The sequence below is a fragment of the Marmota monax genome, unplaced genomic scaffold, assembly GCF_021218885.2.
Source record: "Marmota monax isolate L192 unplaced genomic scaffold, Marmota_monax_Labrador192_F-V1.1 WCK01_AAM20220418_F8-fsc00024, whole genome shotgun sequence".
NCBI lineage: Eukaryota > Metazoa > Chordata > Mammalia > Rodentia > Sciuridae > Marmota > Marmota monax.
The window spans coordinates 19,902,854-19,927,674 of record NW_026695224.1 but is presented as its reverse complement, the minus strand read 5'-3'; the positions used below and the strand labels follow the sequence as shown (position 1 = coordinate 19,927,674).

General features: G+C 44.9%; 1 protein-coding gene across 1 annotated transcript in view; it reads right to left on the bottom strand.

Moving 5' to 3' along the window:
- Pskh1 (protein serine kinase H1) overlaps positions 1 to 24,821 on the bottom strand; it is a 33,683-nt gene that overhangs the window by 3,392 nt on the left and 5,470 nt on the right. Inside the window, exon 2 of the mRNA XM_046434393.2 lies at positions 15,538 to 16,564. Within this exon, the coding sequence (XP_046290349.1) occupies positions 15,538 to 16,494 (957 nt within the window). The 5' untranslated portion in view covers positions 16,495 to 16,564. The remainder of the gene's footprint in view (positions 1 to 15,537; positions 16,565 to 24,821) is intronic.

Genomic DNA, 24,821 nt, shown 5'->3' with positions numbered 1-24,821 from the left:
GTGCATACAGGAGGCGCACAGTAGGTACAGTGAGTTAACCACCCTTACATACTGACTGATGTATGCCCTCAGCTGAAGCTGCTTCCAAGCCATGGGGTTCAGTCGGCAGAACCCATATGTCCTGGGCCCCTTCTGGAGGGTAGGCTGAGTCCTTGCTCTCCTAGGAGCACATCTGGCATGGGCTCTATTGCTCCTCAAGGGATGGGTGGCTAAGCCCTTAGGACCTTTCCTGATCCTACTGCAGAGTCTCTGCTGGGATGCCAGAGGCACCATAACTTTCCTTCCTGTCAGTGAAGTCTGCCTGTTCCACCCCATGGCATCCTTCATCTTGGAGAAGCCCTGAACATGCTCTCCAGGGAACTCAGGGAAATCTGTGGAAGCCCACTTTTGGGGTGACAACATGACCATTTAGCAGACAGTCATACCCATTGACTACTGCCACCCCTGGCCCCCTGGACCTCTTGCACTATTATTATCCCTTTCCCACTGCTGGACAGGGACAAGGAAAAGACACCATTCATCTGGAATTCTGTGGAAGGGCTGAGCTGCTTGCAGCTGCTGTCCTCACCTGCCTTTTAGAAGGCAAATATCAAATTTTCTTGAGCTGAACTGGAAGTGACAGGGAAATCACAATGCAAACAGTCACCTAACAGGGCTGTCCTCACCATCAGGACAGTTTTCCAGTGATTCTGGTAGAAAAGTCATGGCCTCAAGGACATATAGCCATAGAAGGACCAGAGAGATAACTTGCTGTCTGACTGGACCAGATGGTTGTCACAAAAGCTTTTGGCTTACAGCTCAAGAAAGTCCCACTGATTGTTACTACTACCTGAACACAAGGAGCCACTGCTATGGGCCAACTAATCCAGACCACAGACACTCACTGCAGCCCCTGTCACTCACTTAAGAGATGGAAAGCAGTGAGCTTAATGCCCCATATTGCCCTACCAGCCTTTTATGGTGTCCAAGAAAATAACTTGCTGGGAAACACATGGCAGCCTAGCCTGGCCTGTTAAGGGAACAGCCACAGGATAGGGCTGGCAGCTTAGACTAGTCCAAACAGGGCTAAGACACAGCCTCTGCCCCTGTCCTGTGGTCCAACCTGGATGGAAAGGCAACTCTTCTACAGAACAGTGGTAGAGCTGGACTCACAAGCCAAGAACCTGAACATGGATGGACCAGAGGCTTCCCTATTTCCCATCTGCAGACCACCAAACCATGGAACCCTGTGGCTTTGAACCAGTCCAATGAAGTCTTAGAAGGGCCTCTCACTAAACCTGTCCCATGGGCTTAAGCATCTCCATCTCCAGAGTGGCACAGGCTCACCCCAGGCATCTACCCCTGCTGCTAGTCGGGCAGCCAGCCCGTTAGTGCCAAAGCGAGCCAAATTGATCCACCTATCCTGTTCCCCCAGACTCTCGCCTCATCAATTACTGTGTACGTGCAGCTGTACACAGAATGCTGATTGACTCATTTGTGTTTGAGGGCCAGCCCAGCCCTTTCTGACAGGTCCCAGTGCTCCTCATCTTTGAAGAGCTGGGAGTGGCTGTGCTCGGGGAAGGGGTAAGATCCCCCAAGCCAATGATTCAAGTCATCCTGACCAATGACCACCAGACTACCCCTCATGCACTCAAGAACATGCAGAACGTAATCAAGCAGGCTGAACACAGGGGGGTAGTCCCCATCCTGCCTGCTGACACTGACATAAGTGGGGGCTTAGGTTGACCTCCAGAATAATGTCCCTGGAAGCCTTGTTGAAACCTCAAACAAGGCTCAGAAAGGAAAAATAAGGCCTTCCACACTCACCCACAGCCATGCTCTGCCTCAAGTCCAATCCAATACCTCCTAAGAAAGAATTCAATACCCATAGCCCAACTACCTGCTCCCCCAACATGCTCAGGCCTCTGGAGCCTAGGTGTCCTTCAGCCTATGATTGACTGATCAGGAAGCATTCTGGGCATGAGATGAAGGAAAACAATAAACAGTTATGTTCTTCAGTTTCCACAACTCTGCTTGCTCTGGGTGAAAGACAGAACGTTGAGCTTAATATATATACTTGGGGCCAGACCAGGACATAATAAATGTGGGTGTCAGGTGCCTGATAGATGAGACAAGCCACAAGTATCACTTGGTCAGCCTCCCAGAGGCTTCCACCTGTTTCTGGACTCACATGGAGCATTGGGCCTGGAAGGAAATGATAAGAGGTTGGTTGGAGTCAGGACAATGGCACACACCTATAAATCCAGGTACTTGGAAGGCCAAGGCAGGAAGATCACAAGGCCAGCCTAAACAACTTAGTGAGACCCTGTCTCAAAATAAAAAGGGCTGGGGATGTAGCTCAGTGGAAGAGTACCCTGGGTTCCATCTCCAATACCACTAATTAAAAAAAGAGAGAAAGAAAAAAAGTTGGCTGGCTTTGCTTCCAAACATTCAGGCCTCTGTCTACTCTGGATTCAGAAGACAGCTTCAATACCTGGGGTGCCAGTCTACACTCTCCACAAGTCTCTGGAGTTGTATGGGTAAGTGGTTCAGACCTGTGGAGAGGCTGTGGGGGTAAGGGACATCATCTCCACTCTATTAAGCCACTACCTTTCTCCTGAGACCAGTCCCCAAGGAGGCTTGCCCCTTTCAATTGGGATACCTACTCCTGAGGAACCAATTGCAGAAAAGAGGAGGGACTGTCCATGAATAATTCCTCACCAACTTAACCTCTTTCCCCCACTTCTGCTGGGTCAAAGTCACTCTTCAATAGTGGAGCTCAGGGTATCGCATGCCTTTAATCCCAGCAGCTAGGGAGGCTGAGGCAGGAAGATTGCAAGGTCAAGGCCAGCCTCAGCAACTTAGTGAGGCCCTAAGCAACTCAGTGAGACCCTGTATCAAAATAAAATACAAAAAGAGGCTGGGGGATGTGGCTCAGGAGCTATGTGCCCCTGGGTTCAATACCCAGTACCACACACACACACACAAAAAAAAAAAAAAAATTATGGAGCCCAACTCTTTCTTTGGAAGAAAGGCCCCAAAGCAGAAAGACAGACAGGAATTCTGCTCTACCTAAGAGGACTTGCCTTTTTCCTCCCTATCCCTTCTACTTGCTCTAGTTCTGATGTCACAAGGGCCTAGCAAAAACATTTCCCAAGGAAGCCTGGCAATGATGACACATGCCTGTAATCTCAATGACTTGGGAGGCTAAGGCAGGAGGATGGCAAGTTCGAAGCCAGTCTCAGCAATTTAGCAAGGCTATAAACAACCTAGTGAGACCGTGTCTCAAATTAAAAAAATAAAAAAGAGGGGGAGTGGTCTGGATATGTAGCTGAGTGGCAGAGCACTTGGCTAGCACAAGCCAGGCCCTATGTTTGATGATGATGATGATGATGATGGAAGAAGAGGAAGAGGAAGAGGAGGAGAAGGAGGAGGAGACAACGACGACGATGACAACTGCAAATCAGCAACCAGTATTTTAATTCTATCTTCTCTGGGTGACCTTAGAGAAATCATAACTTCCTCAGTTTTAACATGAAGGGACTATATGCAATGAATCTAAGTCTCTTCTTGTTTCTTTCTTTTTGTTTTTTTTTTTGAGAGAGAGAGAGAGAGAATTTTTTAATATTTATTTTTTAGTTTTCAGCAGACACAACATCTTTGTTTGTATGTGGTGCTGAGGATCGAACCCGGGCTGCACACATGCCAGGCGAGAGAGATACCGCTTGAGCCACATCCCCAGCCCCCTCTTCCAGTTTCTAATGTCCTAGGTTCTAAGAACACAGTCCCCCATCATTTTTCCTCTCTTGACTGCATGCAAGGCATACAGCATACCATCTGACATTCCAGCTAACCTCCTGACCCTTATGGGTTCTTTATCCAATCCATGATTCTATAGGAAGGCTCTCAGGCAGAGAAGGCAGCCCCACCAAAGAGCTGCTGGGAGAAGGAGGGGAGGAATGAAGCGAGGCTTTGCTACCATGACTCAGTTCTTCCCTCAGCTTTGTCTCAAGATATATTTTTATATTTTCAGACCCTGTATTGCCACCCTCAAAGGCCTCCTTTCTGTACTTACGTGGGCCTAAATGAGAGCAGTGAAAAGGGCACAGAGGAAATTCTGGGAAACAGAGTTTCAGATTTACTAAGGAGAGCAGAACTCTCGAGTGTTGTAACAAGAACAGCACACTCTGAAGCTGCCCACAAGAAGAAATGTTTAACCCCTTTAACAGTGAATAACCCCTTCAACAGGGTTAGACAGGGTGGCACTGAAGCCAACATCCCCTCTTATGGCCAACATACCCATTGACCTGGTGCCTGGGATTCCAGACCAGGCAGATCTATTACCCTGGGCTAAGGCAGGTGCCAAAGAAGGGGAGGGTAGCAAAAAAGAGAAGGATGTGGGTGGAGAATCTGAAGGGGAGAAATAGAAGGAAGATAACGGAGTTTTTAAAAGAGGCAGGGCAGCTAGACACAATGGAACATACCTCCCTTTTGATACTCTATCTCGAAATTTAAAAAAATAATAAATTAAAAAGGGCTGGAATTATAGCTCAGTCACAGAGCTCCCCTGGGCTCAATCCCAGGATGGTAAATAATATAAACAAACAAACAAATAAATAAATAACCAAGCAAGCAGGACTGTGGGTATAGCTTAGAGGTAGAATGCTTCCCTAGCATGTACAAGGCCTTGGGTTTAATCCCCATACCAAAACAAACAAACATACAAAAACCCCAAAGTAAAAACACAAAAATGAGAAATGGCATGACAACTTAAAGGTTAAGTAAATCTGAGCTCTAAAACTTGAGATAAATAACAAAATGCAATCTTGTACCCCAATCTATTCATGCCCAGAGCTCATGAAGTGAAGGGAGGGACAGGAGGAAGACAGGGTATGACTCAGAATCAAGCTGGGCATGATAACACATCCTAGTTACTCAGGAGGCTAAGGCAGGAAGATCGCAAGTTAGAGACCAGCCTTCCTTGATAAGTTGCAATGCCCCATCTCAAAATAAGAAATAAAATAAATAAAATAAAAAGGGGTGGGGAATAGTTCAGTGGTAGAGTACCCCTGGGTGGTAGAGTACCCCTGGGTTCAATCCCAGTAATGTGCCAAAAAAAAAAAAAAAAAAAAAAAGTTGAGAAGGATTGCTTTTTTCCTCACTTTGGAGTCAGGAGGGTATCAACAGCTGTGCCAGCAACCTATCAATGTCTTTTAATGATGTCATAGAAGATTCTGGGTCTAGGAGACTGCTAAATGGTGATCTCCACTCAAGGTTTCTGCTGAAGACAAAAGGTTTCCAAGGCCCAACCTGGCTCTTTGGTTTTTTAACTCTTATTTATTTATTTATTTATTCATTCATTCATTCATTCAGTACTGGGGATCATTCATTCATTCATTCATTCATTCAGTACTGGGGATCAAATTCAGGGAGTGTTTTACCACTAAGCTACATCCCCAGCCCTATTTATCTTGAGACAGGGTTTCATTAAGTTGCTGAGGTTGGCCTCGATCTTGAGATACTCCTGCTTCAGCATCCTAAGTTGCTGGGATTACAAGCTTGTGCTACCATGTCCAGCACCATTTTTTTTTTTAATTTTTAATATTTATTTTTTAGTTTTCGGCGGACACAACATCTTTGTTTGTATGTGGTGCTGAGGATCGAACCCAGGCCACATGCATGCCAGGCGAGCGCGCTACCGCTTGAGCCACATCCCCAGCCCCATTTTTTTGTTTTTAAACTTCTTCCCATTTTAATTTCTGAGGCAGTGTGGAACCCTAGTGGCTGTCAGCATCTCACCCATATGTGGTCTCTGTCCCTAAAGGTCTGTGTCAGCAGAACCCTGCACACTCAGGACTCAGTTCAGGGTTGGCACCTGATTAACACAGGATAGCAGGATGTGTGAAGAGATAAGTGACTTAGCCTTCTGTTCCAAGCCAGTTATGATACACTGGAGTGGAGCTCAGTTATGGGTACAATACACATACTGAGAAACAGACAAACCGAGACACATCAGGTATGAAAAGGGGTGACCTTGTATGACGGGAGTACTGACAGGAAGGAGAGCCTGGAGAGGCAAGCTGGTGGAGATGGTTGGACCAGGTTACTATTAACCATTTCATCTGATGGAGAGAGTTACCTCTCATCTCAGTGGTGGCAGAGGGAACAAGTGTGGGAGGCCATGAGTAAATCTGAAGAGGTCAGAATGTGGGAGATACAACAGCCTGGCAGCTCCTAGAGGAATTCAAGGGCTTGGAAATGACAGAGCCTGTGAGATGGCAGGGCTATCCAGGTGGAGATAAACAAGAAGAAGAAGAGAAGAGGAAGGGGACAGCTGGCACACAAGTATGATGTCCCCTTGAGGGCTGGGAGTGAAAAGCAGCCGTGATCAAAAGTGGCTCGGACTTGGGCTGTTGAGCTGCTAGAGATGGTCAGAGCAAGGCCTTTCTGTAGGAAGGGCTAAATGTGGCAGCATGGGAGGATGGTGTCTGGTTCTGCCACCACAGGGAAGGTCCTGCTCTCTTGGGGAGTGTGTCTCCAAGGCAGCAGAGACAGAAGAATGCCTAGAGGATAAGACTCCAGCTAACTCTTGTCACCTAGAGAGCACCAGTATATGCTACATCCTTTGCATCTCATTTTGTCTTCAACATCTCAGTGTTAAAGAGTCATTTTAAGCCAAATGGGATGGCATATACCTGTAAACTCAGCTACACAGAAGGCTGAGACTGGATAACTGCAAGTTTGAGGCCACTCTAGGCAACTTAGCAAGACCATCTCAAAATGAAAAAATAAAAATAAAAAAAGTTTGCCTGTATATACACTTTGTAACAACCAAAGGTATGAAAAATTGTGCTCTATATGTGTAATAAGAATTATAATGCATTCCGCTATCATATATAAATTTAAAAAAAAAAAAGAGTTTGCCTGAGTTCAATTCCTAATACTGTTAAAAAAAGAAGAAGAAGAAGAAGAAGAAGTAGGGCTGGGGTTGTAGCTCAGTGGTAGAGCGCTTGCCTCCCATGTGTGATGCACTGGGTTTGATCCTCAGCACCACATCAAAATAAATATATATTTTTTTTAAAAAAGCAATTTTAAGAAGTAGAAGCTAGATGTGGTGGCCTATGCCTATAATCTCAGATGTCAGGAGGCTGCAGCAGGAGGACTGCAAGTTCAAGGATAGCCCTGGCAACTTAGCAAGACCCTGTCTTAAAAAAATAAAAAGAGCTGGGGGCTGGGTTTGGGGTTGTAGCTCAGTGGTGGAGCACTTGCCTAGCATGTGTGAGGCACTGGGTTCAATTCTCAGCATCACATATAAATAAATAAAGGTACGTTGACAACTAAAAAATATTTTTTAAAAAAGTGAGGATTTAGTTCAGTGGTAAAGTGCACTTGGATTCAATCCCCAATATTTAAAAAAAAAAAAGAAAGAAAGAAAGAAAAAAAGAAAAGGAGGAGGAGGAGGAGGAGAAGGAGGGGGAGGAGGGAATCTAGCTATTTGGGAGGCTAAGACAGGAAGATCACTTGAGCCCAGGAGTTGGGGGCAACATATCCTGTCTCTTAAAAAGAAATAAAAAGTAGGGAAGAGTAAGGTTAACAGAGGGGTCAGGAAAGAGCTGAGATGGGAAATGTAAATATCAGCTCTGGCCTCAGGCACTCATCCTACTGCAGGACAGGACAATCAGAATTAATGGTGGTAATCCAACTTACTGTCCCTCAAGTACCCTTCAACTCTAAGGGAATGGATAACCAGGCTGCAGCCCAGAGATCCCACCCTGGAAGGCTACCTCCCATCCCTTTATCCCCCAGATAGTGGCAGAGTGGGCTTCCTCTCCCACCAACCTTGTCACCTGCTCAGCAACACTCACTCTCCTGAACAAAACTCTGTAAAAGTTGTGCCCAAACCCACCTATTCCTGGTGTAGTCACCTGGACTCACCCACAGCTCAGAGCCTGCCCAAGCAGAGGAGGGTGTCAATTCAGGCTGCTAAAAGCAACAGACAGCAGAGCTGCTGATGGCATCACTCTGCCATCAAACCTCCAAGAGCCTCTTCATGCATCCTGCCTCTAGAAATAGAACACTTGACAAAAGCAATGACATCAGGCCAAGGATGTCACATTTCATGTCAAGTGAAGTACACAGTTTTGTGTGAGAGGACCCTAACAGTCTTCCAGTATGAATCTACAAGTGGTGACTCATCTTCTGTGTTACTCCTTTGGAAACAGCTCCTCCAAGCTTCTGGGGCCTCCTGCAACAGGAAGCTCACCTCTCAAGGTGGCTCTGTATGTCTTCAGACTGCTCTCAACCCTACACAGGTCTTCCTCACATTTAGTAATATGTGTCTTTACCACATCCAATATTCCCTCTCCACTCTAGCACCTTTGGGCATTGAATGAAAACTCAGATTTCTGCTCTCAAAGTGATCTCTTTCGGCATTCCTGAGTCTTTAAGAGTCTTGAATTTACACTAGTAAGTGAAGGGCACACAGAGTCCTGAGGCCTTCAAATCCTTCCACCTGTGGGCACAGGTATCTCTGGCCAGCATTCCCCTAAGTACAATGCCATTGGAATCTCTAATATGTCCAAGAGACCAGTCCCCAGAAGAAAGTACTCCCTACTGATGAGCAACCCCATCTGCCTACCAGCAATCACATTTGGGACCTTTTCTAGGGCATCATCAACAACTGGTGTTTTCCTTAAGAGAAGGCAGAACAAAGAACCCTCCCCTCCCACATTTATAACCAGTTATCACTTATAAATGTTCCAGTTTAACCCAGCAAATACTCAAACAGGTACCTGTCATGTGCTAACCCTGAACAGTGGAGAGCATATGTTACTGATACACATACTATTCCTCAAGGGCCTCATAGGAAGGAGAGGTATGTCCACAGACCAGAGAAAGCACTGAAGCCAAGACCCTAGCACATACTAAGGCAGCTGTCTCAGGGAAAATAGGCTACAGTGGGGCAAAGGTCAAGAACACTGAAGCCAAGCTGACTAGGATTCAAATCCTGCCATCCTCTAGCTTTAAGACCACCAGCAAGGTACTTAACCTTACCAGCCTCAGTTTTTTCAGCTGTAAAATGGGGGAATCATAGCATCTGGAGAGACTGTTATGAAGATTAGAAATGTTGGTTGCAGCACATCCAGTCCCATGGCTGGTGCTCAGCAAGCACAACACAAACAGCAGTGTTCAGCTTTATTCCTAAAGGAAGCAAACTTTGAATTGGATCTTTTAGAACTAATCAAATTTCTAAGGGTGACACTGGGAGCAGATAGAACAATGTGATCAAAAACTCACTGTGAATTGTGAATGCAGCAAATATGTTGGGCCTATGATGTGTGCAAGTGGGGTACAACTTGGACCTCAGCTTTGGGCTGGAGTATCTGAAATGTCAGGATCATAGGGCCTCACCACCATTGTGCCCCACCAGGTATGTCAAGGTGGGACCCTTATAGATGGCATGCTGGAATCCTCTCCAAATCCACCCTCACAAGCTGATGCTTCTGCCCCATACTCCTTCTTCTTTCTTTCTTTCTTTTTGGTACTAGGGATTGCACCCAGGAACATTACTGAGCTAGATCCTCAGCTCTTCTTAATTTTTTATTTTGAGACAGGGTCTTACTAAGTTCCTGAAGCTGGCTTCAAACTTGCAATCCTCCTGCCTCAGCTTCCCAAGTTGCTGGGATTACAGGTATGCACTATCATGTCCAGCTACTCCTTCTTTTCTTAACCATGTGGAGTCCACTCCATGGAATCCCTGATCTGCCTCAAAATGCCCAGGAGCCAGGCTGGGATCATCCCAACAGCCGCCAGTGAGGCATCCTGCTTGTCTTCCACACTTTCTTCTGTGTTTCTCCTTCATTGTCAAGAACCAGGACTCCTCCCAGCATTATAGGGCTCCCACAAGAAGCACCAGGCTTGCCCCCCAGCTTTTTCCACTTCTTTTCCAATACCCCCAAACAATCTCTAGCTTACTCTGAAACTCAGTCAGCAATGTCCCCTTGTCTGAGCCTACCTCCTGCAGGAAGTCTTCTATTCAAGTCCATGAGCCTGACAGAAGCTGCACAGTCAGAACATGCAAGGAATAAGCATATCAGACAGGGGTTTATGTACAGAAGAAACCAACATAAAGGGGCAGGATATAGGAAAAGTGTCCTACAAAGGTACCAAGTTCTATAGAACCTAGTCCTTAGTGGGGAAATACAACCTTCTACACCTTGCTGAGCTCAGAGTGGGAAGTCCTTTGCTTGCAACCTCCCCTCAACAACCAGACAGGTTTCTCTGGCAGGGCCCTACTCACTTAGATGGACTTCATGAGGGTAAATGCCTACCACATAGTATAAGACAGATGACTGGAGTGAGGGAATAGGGCCCAGTCACTTGACCTGAGTCTCACAGTCCATGTTCCAGACTATCCAGATCCAGTGGCTCTATGCCAAGACTGTACTGGCATGTGCCTGCCAATGAGGCTTGTCCTGTGGCTGTTTCCCATTCTAGTTCTCTCTCCCCAGACAATCTCTAACTCCATGGGAAACGGGTCTTCATGCCTCTTGCATTTTTCCCAGGTGTGTGACCAGTAGGACAAAAAGACAGATTGATTTCCAGTGCTGAGAATCTGATTTACTAATGAGGCCACCTCCCCCTGGAAACACCCACAGAAATCTCTCCAAAGCCAGAGCTCTTCACAGAGAGTGGTAGAATCTGTTCATGGGGTCAGCCAAGCTCCAGGTGGCAGACAAATGCTACCAGGACCCGCCGGGAATTTGACTCCATCACTAGAAAATGATGCTTTTAGCTTTCGGTAAAAAGGTAGTGACAGCAAAGACTGGGAAGTTCCCCAACCCTCACACTGGGAGTTCCAGAGTCATACTCCATTACTCCAGAACAATAGGAAGCAGACTCTTAGGACCCACTCTTTTGGCTCCAGCAAGAGCAGGAAGCCTGAGTTCATTCACTATCCCATTTGTCATTCCTTCACCCTCAGATAATCAATACCCAGTTAGCATAACTTGCAAGCTCCAATTAGATAAAATGCCTGATCAATAATTGCCAGAATCAGGAAATCTTGGGAAAACCTACAGATTTTTCATAACCATCTTTTCTCTGTCAGCAGCTCTTGGGAAACATTCCATCTTTGTCTCCCTCTCTCCCTCCCTCCTCTAGTTAAGCTTGGTACCCCTTTGTCAGCTGGACCCCTCAACAGCCTGGCACCATGCAGAGTTCCAAGAGACTAGAGCTTCTAGAATACAACCAGCCTCTCAACCTTTAGGCACTCAAGGATATTAAAATTTCAGTTTCAACTACAACCTCAGGTGGTTCTCCAAGGCCTCCTACCCAGACAGCTGAACTTCCTGAGTTCCCCTCCAGTATCTTCTGTCTGACTCCAAATGAACCTGCTTCTTAGGCCATTGCCCACAAGTCTGTTTCCTCTTGTCTCCCTCCTGTACTTTTGTGCATCCTCCAAAATTCATGTTCCACTTGCTCCACAGTTGTTCCTGACCACCCAGTCCCTTTTCTTTCTCTGTGGTACTGGGTATTAAACTCAGGGGCATTCTACCACTAAGCCACATTTCCAGCACATTTTATTATTATTTTTTTTTATTTTTATTTTGAGACAGGGTCTTGCTACATTGCTGAGGGCCTCACTAAATTGCTGAGACTGGCCTTGAACTTATAATCCTCCTACTTCAGCCTCCTGAGTAGCTGGGATTGTAGACACGTGCCACTATGCCTGGCAACCCAGCCCATTCTATGGCATCTGCCCAAACACTTGCTCCTCAAAGCATGGTCTATAAGCCAGCAGCACCAACACCAGTAGGGTGCTTGACAGAAGTGGAGACTCTCAGGCTTCACCCAGACTTACTGAATCAGAACCTACATTTTTAATAAGAATTAAGGGGATTTGCATGGACACTGAAGTGTTTGAAGGGTTCTTTCCCCAGTACCTCCTCCTCCTACCCCCACAAAACAAAATCAAAAAAAGTGTGAGAAGCTCTGGCCTCTACCTCTCCTCGGCTGAGCCCTGGTTTCTCTTCACTTTTATACATGGAGATGACGATAGATATGACTGTAATCATCCCTTCCAGTCACTCACTTCACAGCCAAATGTCTTCCTCAGAAGCAGAGGCAGAACCAACTTCAAGTACCTGCTGGTGATACCTTGCCAAACTTCTACAGTTCTGTCCCAGGAAACTGGGAGAGACTCTGACCATCGGTATATACCTGCAGGATTGGGCCACCCTGATGACCAATCCTATTTGAGGACCAAGTAAACATTAGGATATTAGCACTACTGAGGGGAGACAACTGTGTGCATTAAGGCACTAATCCCCAAATTGTGCCCCTGATACCACCTGAGCTTCTTCCCAGTCCCTTCCATAAATACCCCAAGCCAATATCTGCCCTGAAGAACCAAAGTTTGAACTGGGCCTGGAACCAAATCTAATTATACTGGAGTGGTTCCCAAGTGAGACAGTACATTGTGAGGCACTCATGGCTTTTTTGTTTGTTTGTTTGTTTGGTACCAGGCAGGGATTGAACCTAGGGGTGCTTAACCACTGAGCCACATCCCCAGCCCTTTTTATTTTAAGACAGGGACTCACTAAGTTGCTGAGAGTTTCACCAAGTTGCTAAGGCTGGCTTTGAACTTGAAATTCTGCCTCAGCCTCCCAAGCTACTGGGATTACAGGCATGTGCCACCATGCCCAGTCACTCCTGGATTTTAACTGAGTAGTAAGCTACAATTCTCCAGCACCCTAAGTTCTTGCTCAATACCAGTATGGTCTCATTTACTGCCCAGTACAGTAGGTATATGAGAGTCAAATTTTCTGCAAAACATGCCCATCTACTTAACATCTGAGAATGACAGTGGGCCAGACCTGACCACATTGTGGAAAGCACCAAGTGATCTACTCCTTCACTCCAGAGCCTATAGATCACAGTTGTAGTATAAACAGTTACCACTGGCCTTACTGCCTCTACCCCTCTTCTAGAACTATGTCTGCACTATAGCTGGCATGAAGTGGAAGGCTTTCCTTTCTAACTTGTACCACCTGTGAGACCTATAACCTGGAGATCCACCTAACCCTGAAGGGAACTAAGTCCATAACCACATCTAGAAGCTGACAGGAAAGTGATGAAGAATCTCAAATACTTAAGTTGGTAACATGGGGCTATTGGGTGATTCCTGCAGGAAACATTGATCTAGGCTAGCTCTTGGAAGCAAGAAAGAGGTCCTGGCCCAAACCCCTGTGAGGAAAGCTGGACTGCACAAGGAAGCTTCTCCCAAAGATACTTCCCATCCATACAGTTTACATAAAAGACACAGACAGCATCTTGGCAAGCCCAGGCCTGAAGGGAACACTCAGTGGGGAATAGCCATGGCAGTATCCTTAGTGTCCAGTTGATGCACAAAACTCAGCTCACCAAAGCCATCACAATTCTTTTCCTTATGGCTTCCCTAAGTACACCATTATCTAAAAGGTGCTTACAGTTCCCTGCAGTCAGCTTTGTCATCTACCCAGTTAGCATCTTTCTAAGGATTCGCCAGCTCTTTCTCCATACCTTTCTTTGGCAACTAGCAGTGCTGAAACCTGATATTTTTGCAGATATGAGAAATATCAATGGATCCAAAAACACAAACTGATGGCCTGCTGGTTGAATATGGGCCACAGGTTAATGTTTGCTGGTATACAGATACTATTTAATATGTGACCTGGATTTGAAAATCTTTTTGTTTTTTTATCATTATTTATTTGTTTTATAAGGTGCTGTGGATCGAATCCAGTGCCTCACACATGCGAGGCAAGCGCCCTACCACTGAGCTACAACCTCAGTCCTTTTTTTTTTTTTGTACTGGGGATTGAACTTGGAGCACTGGACCACTAGGCCACATCCCCACACATCCCCAGTCCTATTTTGTATTTTATTTAGAGACAGGGTCTCACTGAGTTGCTTAGCACCTCGCTTTCACTGAGGCTGGCTTTGAACTCACGGTCTTCCTGTCTTAGCCTCCCAAGCCACTTGGATTACAGGCTTGCCACCGCACCCGGCTGGATTCCAAAATCTTAGACCTAGTTTATCTTTCAAGAATAAGAAGATTTGGATACATGGAACCCTCTTTATTTCCTGGCAAAACTGCAAAGAGAAGCAAATGTTCCCTAAGATGGGACATGTTCTTTCTAACTTGCCTGGAGCCTCATGGAGCTCATGACCATCAGTTTATATCTGCAGGATTGGGCCACTCTGATGGGTACTTCTGATTCCACATACAGCTGCCATGCACTGTCACAGCTTCCCACTGCCAGGGGCTGCATCTCTCTGCTTCTCTGAATGCCAGCACTAGTTGGCATTCAGGACAATCCAGAAGCACCAGAGATTTAATGCTCCCAAGAAATGCTCAACCAATAATGTACAAAATCAGTGCATTTAAAAACAAAAAACAGGGGGTTGTGGCTCAGTGGTAGAGCACTCACCTAGCACATGTAAGGCGCTGGGTTCACATAAAAATAAATAAATAAATAAAGGTATTGTGTCCAACTACTATATATATATATATATATATATATATATATATATATATATATAAATTAACTTAGTACCCTTTAACAGTTTGTTTTGTTTTGGTGGTACTGGAGATTGAACTCAGGGGTGCTGTACCACTGAGATACATCCCCAGCCCTTTTTAAATTTATTTTTTAAATTTTTTATTTATTTGTTTTAGTTGTAGTTAGGCACAATATCTTCATTTATTTATTTTTATGTGGTGCTGCGGATCAAATTCAGGGCCTCACCCATGCTAGGCGAGCGCTCTATCGCTGAGCCACAGCCCCTTAAATTTATTTTTTTAAATTAATTTATTCATTTATTTTTGTGGTACCAGGATTGAACTCAGGGGTGCTTTACCAATAAACTACATCCCCAGTCCTTTTCTTTTCTTTTTTTTTTAATATTTTTATTAGTTATAGATGGACACAATGCCTTTATTTTATTTGCTTATTTATTTATTTTTTTAATGTGGTGCTGAGAATTGAACCTAGTGCCTCACACATGCTAGGCAAGTGCTCTACCATTGAGCCACAACCCTAGCACCCAGTCCTTTTCTTTCAAAAACAAGGTCTCACTAAGTTGTCCAGGCTGTCCTGGAACTTTTGATTATCCTGTCTCAGCTTCCTCAATCACTGGGACTACTGCACCTGGCTCAGCAGTACAATTATAAAGCATGTTTACATGATATTTACAAAGTCCCTAATGGGACTGAGTTTCAGCAGCCCATTTCTTACTGTACTCATTATTGGTTTTCTCTCTTTCTTGCCTTAGTTCCCCCATTCCTTCACTTGTGGTGACTGGAATCACCTCCCACATAAATTATCTGCTCCCAAGTCCTTACCTCTGGGCTCACTTTTGGGGAACCCACACTAAGATATTCTGCTAATCTCACCTTGTTATTTTTACATTACTTGCATGCGTCTCCTGAACATGGGTCCTTAGACCGAGAAGGTTATATCCCCCATCAAGGGCCTCCTCAACATCCCTGGGACAGGGGCAAGACAGACTCACCTCCCCCAAATAACTGTACTTGCCCCTGAGGATCTGCCGGTATAGCCGGGTGCGGTTGTCATCCTCAAAGGGCATGGTACCACTGAGCAGGATGTAGGCAATGACACCCAGTGCCCACATGTCCACAGAGTTGGTGTATGGCTTGCGGACGAGGACCTCAGGAGCAATGTACTCAGGCGTGCCACAGGTGGTCTTCATCAGGCAGTCATCGCCCTTCTTGCGGGCACTGGCCAGGCCAAAGTCAGTGATGATGATCTTGGAATCAGTGCCTGGATGGTAGTAGAGCAAATTTTCAGGCTTGAGGTCTCGGTGTGTGATGCCCAGGGCATGCAGGTATCGAACACCATCCAGCACCATCTGCAGCACCCTCGTAGCATCCCGCTCAGTGAAGGAACCCTTGGCAATGATGCGGTCGAACAGCTCACCACCAGTGGCCAGCTCCATTACCATGTACACTCGCTCTTGCGTTTCAAACACCTCCACCAGCTGAATGATGTTGGCATGGCGCACCCGGCGCAGCACACGCAGCTCTGATTCACACACCTCCCGCCCTTCTCGGTACTTGGTCTCTATCATCTTGATGGCATATGGTTGCCGGGTTGCCCGGTGCTCCACACGTACCACTCGACTAAAGCTGCCTCGGCCAATGAGGGCTTTGATGTCGTACTTAGCTGTAACACGTGGGTCAAACTTGGCCCTGTACTTTGCCACCCTGGCCCTGCGTGGTGGTTCTGAGGGAGGCTCTGTGTGGCCAGTAGTGGGGGCACCAGAATAGGAGTTTGCATACTGATTAGCAGCTGGGAACCCAGCTTTGAGAGGGCCAACACTGTCCACCTCTGTGATGAAATGCTTGTATACATCACTCTTAGTGCCACTGAAGGGCTCCACCTTCTTGACCAGATCCAGCTGGACATCCTTGGGCGGCTCAGGAAGAACCTTGCTTGTCCCACAGCCCATCACGGACACGGGGGCATCCTCTCCAGCGAGGCTGGCAGGACCTGCTCTGCAGGCAGTGCCCCGTCTACACCTACGCAGACAGAAGAGAGGGCAAATCAGCATTACCAGAGACATCTCTGAAAGGATGCTGCCATCTTCCCGCCCCCAACCCCTGATACATGTAGTCTGATTAAGACTGAAAACCTAAGCCAGGCACAGTAGTGCATACCTATAAACCCAGCAACTCCGGGGACTGAGGCAGACGTATTGCAAGTTCAAGGCTAGCCACAGCAACTCAGCAAGACCCTGTCTCAAAATTTAAAAAAGAGGATGGAGATGTGCATTGGGGTTGTGGCTCAGTGGTAGGGCACTTGCTTAGCATGTGTGAGGCACTGGGTTTGATCCTCAGCACCATATTAAATAAATAAATAAAATACAGGTGTTATATCTGTCCACAACTAAAAAAAAATTTTAAAAAACAAAACATTTTTTTAAAGGGATGGACATGTGACTCAGTGGTAAAGCATCTCTGGGTTAAATATAGAAAAGATAATCTGACTCTAATATGTTTCCCTGGAAGGGAAGATGGTTTTGGCCCCTGAACACTTGGAGTAGAAGGCTCAGTATAGAGTCTAGATGAAAGACTGGGTCTTAGCTCCATAACTTTGACCTAGTCTCCTTGGGTCTCAGTCTCATGCTATTCTTTAAGCCTCAGAATGGGTAGGAGTATGCAATAGGATCAGCTGTCACAGCCCCACCCTCCTCTCTACTCTGCCTGGGTCCTTTCTTGTTGAAGTCCCATATTTCTTAAATGTTAAAATCACTCCTCTTATTATTCTGACCCATCTTTTCTGAAACAGGGGTTTTCAGCCATCAGGGCTCAGAAAGCTCTTTCTCCAAGGCCTCCCTCCTGGACAGTGTTTCCAGTCCTCAAGGCCTCCTGGAAGGGTTGATTTTCCCCCACAACAAACAAGAAACCACTTCCCTAGGCCTCTGCCCTAGCCTCACTCTTTCCTGGATGATTTCCACAGTTTTGCTAATGTACAAACTTCTCTCAGGCAGTTGAATACTCTGTCCTAGGGTCTCTCACTTCCCCAGCTTACTACGTGGCTGACATCCACATGAGGCCCAAAGCTGACTAGAACCCATCCCAGAAAACTTAGGACCACAAACCTCAGCACAGTACCACCAGGTAGTTGCAAAACTAGTCTGGCTACACACACATAAATCCAGCAACTTGTGAGGCTGAGGCAGTAGGATCACAAGTTTGAGGCTAGCCTTGCTAATTTAGCAGGAACTTGTCTCAAAAAGTAAAAATGGGGGGCTGAGGTTGTATGGCTCAGTGGCAGAGCGCTTCCTAGCATGTGTGAGGCACTGGATTCGATCCTCAGCACCATATATAAATAAATATAAATAAAGATACAACAACAACTAGAAAATATTTTTTTAAATAAAATAAAATTTAAATTTAAAAATAAATAAATTAATTAAAAGGGCTGGAGATGTAGCTCAGTGGTAAAGCATCCCTGAGTTTAGTCTCCAGTACCACCAAAAAAAACACACAGGGACAGGGAGGGCCTTGATCTCAGAAAGAACATCAGCACATTGATCCAGATGTGATTTCAGCTGTAGATCAGGATACCATGTTTCCTTGATACCTTGTAAAAATAATGAAGTTACTGCTTTCCAGAAGTCTCCACCTTTCTACCTAGACTGCCCTTTTCTAGGTCTATCTGAGGGCCCCATGGTTTGAAAAGAGCTAAGAATTTCCTAATTATGGCTATACAGAATTGGGAGTGAAATGGTCAATTCATATCAAACATTTACTGAACATCTATAAAATGTTAGGAATACAGAAATGAATAAACAAAGATCCAACGTAGGCTATATTTTAACACTCACCAAAAAAAAAAAAAAAAAAAAAAAAATCAAGTAAGACATGGTCATCAAACTCATAGTCTAAGTAAAGAAAAAACATAAAAACAGATAATTTCAATAAAGCAGGGTATTAAGCTTGAGAAACAACAGTAGACACATAGAGAGCAAGACAGGGATTAGGGAAGCCTTTAGAAGGAGGTGACCCCACCCCAACTCCGAATTTTCAATCAAAATGAGTCAAGTAAGCACAGGTGGGAATGGTGACTTAGGCAGAGAATAACACATTCTAAGGCCCAGAATCCCAGAATAAGCCTGGTAAAGGGCAGTTTAGTGGGACAAAGCCAAGGTTGGGGGCTGAAGATTTTGGAAGCAGGAACCAAATTATGAAAGGCATCACGAGTTCTATTGAAGACTGGGCTTGAGGACTGGGCTTTCCTGAAAAGTAATGGAGAAGAAGTAATGGTAACAGAAAAGAGAAGTGATCTGATCTGTGTTTAGAAAGAAGTATGAGTTAAACTAGAGGAGGGTCAAAGTGGACTAAAATGGTCAGTGACAGTGTGTCCTGAGTTGCCATGTGAATCCATGTGACACCTCCAAGGCATTCTGGTAAGAGCTGTCTGTTTCTACCCCCTTTCTACACCCTGTGCCTGAAAGGGGTAAAATTGGGAGATGTCAGTAGCACCAATGACAGGCTGGAGGTGATCTAAGGGGTAAGAGGAAAGATTAAGGGCAGCACTCCAGTTCTTTGCTTGGTGCCTGGGCAAAGGGTCAGGAGTGCAGCAGAAGGCACAGTTTAGGAAGCAATGGGAAGAGTTCAGTCTTGGCTGTGCTGCAGTGCATGTGAAACGTCCATGTGACACTTACTGTAGGTTACTGGATGTAGAATCTGATGCCTAAAGAGAGCTGGTCAGAGACTCTGTGACTCCCCAAGAGTAGTACTTGGGGCCAAGAAGAAATAGCTACATCTCCTTACCCGCTTGTGAAAATGGCAAATGATTCCACCCAAGGCAGCACAGGAAGCCCCTTGCAGGTTTTACCGTGGCACATTGAGAGATATAGAGAACCCCTAATAGTCATCAGATTACAGTGAATCAAAGGGCCTAAATTCCAGGTGATGAGGCTTGTACTGGCCAATATGGCCAACTCTTTCAGGGAACAAACTCATCACTGAAACATACCCAAAACTTTGATGGCAAATCCATAAGATAAAAAAGAAAAATTTGGAGACCACAGATTAAGGGTCTGGGTTCTACCCCGAGTACTGGAGACTGAACCCAGGGTCTTGCGCATGGTAGGCAAGCACTCTACCACTAACTACATTCTCAGCCCTTTATTTTAAGACAGGGTCCCGTTAGGTTGCCCTGACTGGCCTCCAACTTGAGATCCTCCTACCTTAGCCTCTCAAAAAGCTAGATTATAGGCATAATGCACCACACCTGGCTAAGGGTTCAGGTTTTAATCACTGTGTCACTACAATTCAGAATGAAGTTTTATCTTTCTTCACATAAAAGGGAACTAGTCCTCTACCAACACAAGTGCTTCAGGATTTGCTACAACTCTTACCCTAATGCCTTGGAGGTCCCACATGGATTCCCATGGCAATTTAGGAAACAATGTTTAAACAAAGGCATTCAGAAAGAGGTTCCTTTTCATCTGGGCATGGTGGCAGATGCCTGTAATCCCAGCAGCTCAGGAGGCTGAGGAAGGAGGATCATGCATTCAAAGCCAGCCTCAGCAACTTAGCAAGGCCCTAAGCAACTCAGTGAGATCCTGTTTCCAAATAAAATATTAAAAAGAACTCAGGATGTGGCTCAGTGGTTCATACGAAAGAAAGGAAGGAAGGGAGGGAGGAAGAAAGGAAGGAAGGAAGAAAAAGAGAAAAAAGAAAGAAAAAGATTCCTTTTCACAGACATCAAAGACTAGAACTATGGACTTTGGAATTCTGCATACTCATCTCTTCCTTCAGGAAAACACAGTATCTCAACACAGTAAAAGCTGAAAGCTCAGGCAAAGACCAGCTCTTGGGCCAATATTCCTGAGGCAGAACATAGGCGCCTGATCCCCAAGACCACTCTGTAAGCAATATTGACCATCATGGAGAAGGAAGACAGATTGCATGGATGACCTAGCACAGCCACTCAGGTGTTACTTCTTTCTTGTTAGGAAGCAGAGTCCTAGATTCACAAATAAATAGCTGTCTGAAGACATACACTGACTCTTTTTATTTAAATGTGCACACTTAGTCTGGTCCTGATAAGAAAAACTAAGGTTTATTAAATAAAAGTCCTGACTTCACTTTAAACGAAGTCTGCACAGGGACTAAAATCAGCAGTAAGAGAGCCACATTCATTCCAATTAGAAATGCTTCAAAGGTGGGACTGCTGCTAACACTCCACTGTCCCAACTACAGACTAAAAATAGAGGATAAAGTGCTAGCTCTGAGGACTGAGGGACACATGTAATAGCCTCCAGGGGATCATAGCTGCTCTATGCTCCAATCACTACGCTCCAATCACGTCTGTTAACTTCTCTTCCCATACAGGTTAAGTGAAAATGCAGACAAGGGGATAAGGGTGGTGGCTGGTAAAACTCCTAGAAAAGAGGCAAAGCCTTTTTCCTCCTCCCAGCTGTCTTGTGTATGTGACCAAGGTAGGTGTAGGGGTTGGCAGAATGATTAAAGAAACCTCAAGAAAACTTCTAGGAGGGTTTCACTACACCAGTTATAACAAGTCACCAACACCAACCCTAACACATCTTGCAGAAAGTACCTGACTCTCTAGAATCTGCTCTATAACTTCAACTACCAGCCTCCCCTCCAGGGGCATTTAACCACTGAGCCACATTCCCTAGCTCTTTTTTTTTTTTCTTTAGTTTTAGTTTTAGGTGGACACTATATCTTTATTTTTTTTTTAATTTTAATATTTATTTTTTAGTTTTTGGTGGACACAACATCTTCGTTTGTATGTGGTGCTGAGGATCGAACCTGGGCCGCACGCATGCTAGGTGAGCGCGCTACCGCTTGAGCCACATCCCCAGCCCATATCTTTATTTTATTTTTATGTGGTGCTGAGGATCAAACCCAGTGCCTCATGCATGCTAGCTGGGCGAGCACTCTACCACTGAGCCACAACTCCAGCCCCTCTCCAGCCCTTTTTTATATTTTATTTAGAGACAGGGTCTCTCCAAGTTGCTTAGGGCTTCACTAAGTTGTTTAGGCTGGATTTAAACTCATGATCCCACTACCTCAGCCTCAGGAGCTGCTAGGATGACTGTATGCCACCACACAGGGTGAGGGAGGGGCAAAGTACTCCTTGAGGAAGACAAGCATACTGGACAGTGTAGAATGGCAGTGAGTACTCAGCACTACTGTCCTCACTGTCACTGTACAGAAATGACCAGCTAGGAGAAGTGAGACTTGTCCAAAGCCACTCAGACACTGTGGACCAAGCATGGCCCAAGTCTCCTGGTTCCCCAGTCAGCTGCTTTCACCACACAGAAAAGACTTTACAAGTGTCTGGGGCCCAGCAGAGCCTAGTCTCACTAGATCAAGACCTTAACCACCCACCCCCATCCCCCACCTCTTGAGCTGGTGAGTCAACACACCTCTACTGAGCTTTTTTTTTTTTTTTTTTTTTTCAGAACAACTATTCCAAACTCCACTCCAACAACAATCTGGGCCATGCTGCTCAAGGCTCTACTCCTGACTGCCTTTGATCACTACTGTTATCAGTCCCTCAATGAAGGGGCCACTATTCAGGTTTCCAGAACTCCCGTGGTACTTAGCAAAGTGCTAAGCTCAGAAAAAACATTCCCTACTTTGTCAACAGTGAGTGAAAGATGGTCTGGCTCTTGGATTTCTATTTGGTATGGGGCAAACATTCTAGAACCTCAGAAATTTTCAAGGGGCAATAAGATATCTCACTAGTAGTTAAACTAGAGACATATTATTTGGGTGCCCAAGTAATCAGTTTCAACAAATGAAGCCTGTTTGGGTTTTACAGATTACCTGAACACTAAAGTAAGTTTGTCCACATTCTTACAGAAGACTGGGGGCCCAGGATAGATTCTGAAATAATTTCCTGGCCACAGAGACCAGAGGACTATAGGCACCTGACCTCTCCAATAGCAGCTCTCAAGATTTTTCTCCTCAACAAAATTTTACAACCTTTTGCCTACAAAGATCTCTATATTCTGCTTCTGTGTTTTAGAAGTCTGTCTACCAAAATGAAGTAGGTAGAAATCTCTCAGTAACCGCAGAAAAAGTACCTGCTAGACAGTACATCTAACTCTTGGCCTGGTAAGCAGAGAGACAAGGCAAACTCTTGTCACTTTAGACAAAAGCCCCCAAACAAGGGCTTAGAGGGAACTATACAACTCTACCTTCTACAACAGGAAAACTGACCCAGCAATTCCATTCCAAAATAATACTACAAAATCACTTCCATAAGCATACAATATATAAGAGAGTTCACGGCAGCATTCTTTATCATAATGAAAAATTGGGGGCTGGAGGATAGCACTCATTGATAGAGTGCTTGCCTAGCATGTACAAGGCTCTGGATTCAATCTCCAGGATAGCAAAAAATAAAAAGAAATCTTTCACTGAAAATAACCCAAATACCCATCAATAAGATTTTTTAAAAGGGTGGGAGGGGGATAACTCATGTTCCTTGCAGGATAGATTGGGACAGCATGAGATTTCATTATACTACTCACAATAGCATGCAAAAAAATTACTCAAGATATATTCATATAATGGAATGTTTTTCAGCTGCTGAAATGAATGAGGTAAATTGGGGTCAGGGTATGGTTCAATGGTAGAGTGCTTGCCTTGCAAAAGTGAGACCCTGGGTTTGATCCACCATTCCACAAAAAGAAAAGAAAAAAAGAATGAGGTAAATCTAGCCAGGCACAGTGGCACAACACATCTGTAATCCCAGTGGCTCAGGAGCCTGAGGCAGGAGGTTCACAAGTTCAAAGCCAGCCTTAGTAACAGTAAGGTGCTAAGCAACTCAGTGAGACCCTGTCTCTGAATAAAATACAAAATAGGGCTGGGGATGTCGCTCAGTGGTTCAGTGCCCCTGAGTTCAATCCCCAGTACAAAAAAAAAAAAAAAAAAAGAATGAGGTAAATCTATATCGACAAGGAAAAAATACACCAGTCATGTACAATTTTGCTAAGTAGCTATGTGCCAGGATTCATATCTGTCATAAATTGTGTACTGTACAGTAGTTTATTGTGTAATTTTTGCTGGGGATAGAATCTAGGACCTCACATATGCTAGACAAGCACTTTACCCTGGAGCTAGGCTCCTAGCCCCTTTTATCTGTTCATTTATTTATTAAATGATTATCTATCTTATCTGTTTATTTATTTGTATGTGGTGCTAAGGATCAGATCCAGTGCCTCACACATGCTAAGCAAGTGCTGTACCACTGAGCTACAGCCCCAGCCCCCTTTTATTTTTTTAGTTGTAGATGGACACCTTCATTTTGTTTATTTATTTTAATGTGATGCTAAGATTCAAACCCAGGGCCTCGTACATACTAGGCAAATGCTCTACCACTGAGCTACAATCCCAGCTCCCCCAGCCCCTTTTTATTTTTTTGAGACAGGGTCTCACTAAATTGCCCTGGCTGACTTCAAACTTGCCATCCTTCTGTCTCAGTCTCCCAGGTATCTAAAATTACAGATAAGTATCACCACACCTCATAGTTGATTGAATAGTTTTAAAGGGTATGTAAAGCATATATCCAATGAGGGATTGTAAGAAGTTATAGACATATTCATGGGGAAAAAAATATCCTGAAAGAATAGAAGAAAATTGTTAACAGCGATTGCCTCTGGGGGTGTGTAACTGTGAGGGGGGATGAGTACAAGAAAGGATGAGAATTTTTACTTCTCACTTGGCAGACTTCTGTGCTGTTGCTATATTTTGAAACCACCACATACTACACTTTATTTATTTATTTAGGCGGGGGTACCAGAGACTGAACTCAAGGGCACTCAACCACTAAACCATATCCCCAGCTCTATTTTGTATTTTATTTAGAGACAGAGTCTGAGTTGCTTAGCACCTCACTTTGGCTGAGGCTGGCTTTGAACTTGAGATCCTCCTTCCTCAATCTCTTGAACTGCTGGGATTACCGGCATGTGCCATCACACCCAGCTCACTTACTATACTTTAAAAGGTATTCTGCACTAGGTGCGGTGGCACATTCCTGTAATTCCAGCAACTTGGGAGGACTGCAAATTCAAAGCCAGCCAGGGCAATATAGCAAGACCATGTCTCAATCAATTAATTTTTTAATTGTTTGGCTCAGTGGTGGGGTACCCATGAGTTCAATCCCCAGTACTGAAAAAAAAAAAAAAAGTTATTTTCCTAGGTATTACAGAAATGTGTATGCTAATATATGCATAAGAAAAAAGAGGCAAATAAACCAAATTATTATAGTACTTGTGTCTAAAGA